The sequence below is a fragment of the Akebia trifoliata genome, chromosome 6, assembly GCF_017979445.1.
Source record: "Akebia trifoliata isolate Shusen 1 chromosome 6, ASM1797944v1, whole genome shotgun sequence".
NCBI classification, from domain to species: Eukaryota; Viridiplantae; Streptophyta; class Magnoliopsida; order Ranunculales; family Lardizabalaceae; genus Akebia; species Akebia trifoliata.
The window spans coordinates 2780167-2784775 of record NC_141380.1 but is presented as its reverse complement, the minus strand read 5'-3'; the positions used below and the strand labels follow the sequence as shown (position 1 = coordinate 2784775).

Below are 4609 nucleotides of genomic sequence, written 5' to 3'. Positions count from 1 at the left end.
AGATGAGATAGATGATGAGTTCAATAAGTTGAAAATGAAAAAAATTCTCTAAGAAAAATGAAGGGGTTTTGGCTTGATGTTTAAAATATTGGCATTTAGGCCATTTTATGTTATTCTTCTAAACAAATAAGAAATATATTCAAGATTCATTAGAGAAGAATTTAAATTTGTTTACCGTTAATTGAAGGCGCCTGAGAGATCGATAGCTCAGAGATTTATCAAAGCTTTTTAAATCAGAGACAGAAAGAGAGTTCAATCTTCGTTTTTCGATGAGTTGGCGAGGCGGTGAGGTGAGTGAGAGAGACGACTGAGATTGAGAACGACGGCAGTTAGGGTTCTGTTTTTAGAATTCTTTAAAAAGGAAGAAGAAGAAAGAAATAAAAAATCAAAATTTTTATTTTTTAAATAATTATATATATGACCCATATATATATATAATTGGTTCGATTTTCGGATTGGTTCGGTTCTATTATATCCTAATCCGGAACCGAACCAAATTAATCGGATTTTTTTTTCTTCGATCTGTAGTCGAACCGTGGGTGTGTTTAATCCGAACCAATCCAATCCAGAAGCTTCGGATTGGTTCGGATCTCGGATTTACCCAATCCAATGTGCACCCCTAATAATTTTGATGATGAAGGCATTGATGTCACTTTCACTAGTTTATAATAAAAGACCAAGGTCAAGGTGGCCATGTCATAAATAAATAAAAAAAGGAGGTATCTCAAATATTTGCAAAATCGTAGGGACATATTAAAAGTACCTTCGCCATTATCCCAATAGCCAGTCCAACCCTGTTTGTTATTAAACCCAAATACAGAAAAACAGTCTTTTTTCAAGTTTTAAGGATTAAGTAAGAGATGAAGCAGGGGCTTCTGTTATGGAATCCTTGCTCGCTCTATCCTTCTCTCCCCTTCTCTCTCTCGTCTCCTCCTTCAACCCTCCCCATTCACAGAATAATAAAGCCCAACACAGTTATCTCTGCAACTCTCGAATCCATTAATGGAGGTCAATTAACAGCCAAAGAGAGAAGACAGTTGAGGAACGAGAGGCGAGAGAGCAACTCCAACAACTGGAGAGAAGAAGTAGAGCAGAAGCTTTTGAAGAAACCCAAGAAACGTTACGCTTCTTGGACCGAAGAACTCAACCTTGACAACCTCGCTCTCTTGGGTCCCCAATGGTGGGTCGTTCGTGTATCACGGGTTACAGGACAGTATACGGCAGAACGTCTCGCTAGATCCCTCTCCAGAAACTTTTATAAGATCGAATTTAAGGTAATTTTGTTATGTTTTACCTTGAATTTGCAATTTCGGTATATGGGTTTTACACAGCTAGATATTATCTTAGAAACTGTAATTCCTTATTTTTAATCTATGGGTTGTTGCGAATTATATGGGATTTTATATGGGTTTGAGGGATTAGTTACCTGCACTCACACCCCTCTTTCATGATTTTCATTTCTTATATCAGAAATCGTTTAGATTCCTGTCAGATTTATTTCTTTAAAGTAATTAGGATAAAAAAGTTTGAATTTTTGATGTTCTAGTTTGACACTAACCATGGTTAGCATCAATTGTATAAAAATAATATTTGTTTCTGTTGATTGGTCTAAAAACAGTTAATTATTGAGAATGTGATCTGAAATAGTTGCCCATAAGAGTTCATTTCTGCTTGATGATCTAAAAACTGTAGTTGAAGATTAATTTTTTGAATGTCTCTTATATAGGTTGTTGAAGTTTCTTTTTACAGCTCTTATTGTTTTTTTTTAAGGTTTATGCTCCCGCAGTCCAAGTGAGAAGGAAGTTGAAGAATGGTACAATCTCCATCAAACCAAAACCACTCTTTCCTGGGTGTATCTTTTTAAGATGTGTGTTGAACAAGGAGATACATGACTTCATAAGAGAATGTGATGGGGTCGGAGGATTTATCGGATCCAAAGTAGGAAATACGTAAGAACTCTAAGTTAAACACCTCTTGTTGTTAGAACTACTTATCATTGGTGCATCAAAATGTTTATTTTTTAAGAATTCAGGTTCTTGAGCAAAATAGTGAATTTTATTTCGGGGATTTATCTTTCTAAAAATCCCAAAGATCTCTTACAGGGCCTTATCAAGTCACATGAATCTAGTCATCTCGACTCAACTAATCATTCAAGTATGAAGTTAAGATTGATATTTGGAGTTTAGTGAGATTTGGTCAATTGTGTGGACTCGATAAAAGTGGTTGTTTCATGGTTATATTGATGCATCCTAAATTTGCTTGTAACCTATGTAATGACACAATACTTTTAGGATTTTTGTCGTGTTGGACATGTATCAACACTGTAACACATCCTAACACGCAAGTTAGTGTTGCCCTATATTTATTGCTTTAAAGAAAAAGATTAATCAAAGGGTGTTTCTATATGCATCCTCTATACTCTAATTTATCATGTTATAAAAAGTGTTATTTTACTTTATATATATATATATATATATATATATATATATATATATATATATATGGGGGCGGTTCAGCAGCCCTAAAGTTTGTCAAACATCTTGCCAAACATTTTTCAAAACATGAGTTAGAAGCTTTGGAATGAGCTGATTTTTTGTGAGGATGATCTCTATGATGAGATCATCCTCACCAAAAATCAGCCTATTCCAAAACTTCTAACCCCATCAAAAGTGATTTACAAAAAATGTTTGGCAAACTTTAGGGCTGCCGAACCGCTCCATATATATATATATATATAGTTATTTATTTCTTTTCCTTATTGATATTTAAATGACTGAATTAAATATAGCTGAAATAGCAAATTATCAGTCATGTGTATGGACATGTCGACATTATAAGTTTATCAAAGATGTCGTGTCAACCACCTCATACCCATGGTGGACACCTACATACATGTCCATGTCCTTATTATGTAGATGTAAATAATTCCCAAAGTCTCTTAATCATCCCCATTTCTCATAAACTTTCTCAAGTGGATTCTTAACATGAACTTGTCTCTTATGCCTTCCCAGAAAACGGCAAATCAACAGGCCCAAGCCCGTTTCTGCTGATGACATGGAAGCAATCTTCCGACAGGCAAAAGAAGAACAAGAAAAAACTGACCAAGCATTCAAAGAAGAGCAGCGAGGACAAGCCATCTTCAACAATCAAGCACTAAATTTTAACTCTGAAACAGATTCTGGAGACGTTACAGCTTCTGTCACAGGTCCTAAACCAAAAAGAAAGACAAAAAAGGGCTCAGAGACTCTAGTGATTAACCCATTAACAGGAGAGGATAATAAGCTTATCCCAGGTTCTAGTGTTCGAGTTTTATCCGGGCCTTTTATGGAGTTCACAGGGAGCCTTAAAAAGCTGGATCGTAAGACTGGATTGGTATGTGACACACTAATGCTATGCTCTAAAGGGTAGTTTGAGAAAAATTTGCCCCTATATTTGTTTGTAATTCTTGTTTATAGAAGATAAAAGTAATATGTGAAATATTGTCTTTTTGTAGGCAACTGTGGGATTTATGTTGTTTGGGAAAGAAAGCTTGGTGGACTTAGATGTCAATCAAGTTGTTGCAGAGAGGACGTGATGGAAACTGGTTTGGCCAGAGATATGTAAATTGGTATTTTCGTCATTCTAGTAAATTGCAATTCTTTGTCTTTCTCAACTGGTTTTTGCCGAGACTAAAGTATCCTTATATCTGACATTTATAAAAGCAAAAGAAACAAAATCCTAAAAGATGAGCATTTGCATATGAACTGTTTTCTACATATTGTTTGGTCGGCACCACATGAACCATATAAGATGTAAATAAAGCTTCTAAAAATTAATAAACGGACATCAAAAAACAAAAAAGTTAATCAAACAGTGTGCCCTTGCTCCATCTGTTTAGGTTCTAAGGTCTCGATGAGTCCATGCACCACTACTAGACACAAGGAAATATTTCTCAATAAATGGGCAATATATATATATATATATATATATATATATATATATATATATATATATATATATATATATATATATATATATATATATATATATATACAGTCAATCTATTGTTTATGAGATGATAATATACGACACAAGATGTATGTGTCGAATGTAGGTGTGGAGGATGCAAACTATGTTAAAATTCACCTAGGATGTTTCACATGCTTAAGACAATCTAGGCTACAACGTTCATAATGAAAGTGAAAAACGATGGTTGAGGTGACCATTGCAACTGCACTACAGATAGTTAGCCCTTGAGCATGTACATACCAAATACCACTGAATAGAAAATCTTCAAAGAAAAAGCCTTTGAACTCTACAAATTGTTTGCACCAAAAAAGTTAGAAAACTCATAATGCTAATCATTGATTATGTCTGCTGCACTTGTTCTACTAGTTTTAGTTATATTGTTGGGCTGGTAAAGCTCCACAACTTTAGAGATGTAATATAACACTATGAGGACATACTCGAGCTGGCCAATCGATTTAGGATACTGGTGGTGTTGGTTGCTTGCACTTTGATTCTTGGGCTTGGTCGTGAGGTTGGTTGCTTGCCCATGCATCTTGGGCTTGACCCCCTACGGCTATGATGGTGGGCATCGGCTTAAGTATAAGACTGCTAATGGAAATTA

At 35.0% G+C, this 4609-nt stretch overlaps 1 protein-coding gene across 1 annotated transcript; it reads left to right on the top strand.

The window, feature by feature from the left end:
- The first annotated feature begins 793 nt into the window (after positions 1 to 793).
- Positions 794 to 3739, top strand: PTAC13 (plastid transcriptionally active 13). Its single transcript, XM_086445013.1, has 4 exons — positions 794 to 1274; positions 1771 to 1949; positions 3012 to 3372; positions 3494 to 3739. Exons 1-4 carry the CDS (start codon positions 861 to 863, stop codon positions 3572 to 3574), a joined length of 1035 nt encoding a protein of 344 aa, XP_086301139.1. The 5' UTR covers positions 794 to 860; the 3' UTR covers positions 3575 to 3739.
- Positions 3740 to 4609: the final 870 nt, after the last annotated feature.

Excerpts from the sequence above, each read along its gene's own strand:
- PTAC13 (XM_086445013.1), top strand. The coding sequence starts at position 861 with ATGAAGCAGGGGCTTCTGTTATGGAATCCTTGCTCGCTCTATCCTTCT. Across the intron at positions 1,275-1,770 it reads TTTATAAGATCGAATTTAAG|GTTTATGCTCCCGCAGTCCA; the intron begins GTAATTTTGTTA and ends TTTTTTTTTAAG. Across the intron at positions 3,373-3,493 it reads TGGATCGTAAGACTGGATTG|GCAACTGTGGGATTTATGTT; the intron begins GTATGTGACACA and ends GTCTTTTTGTAG.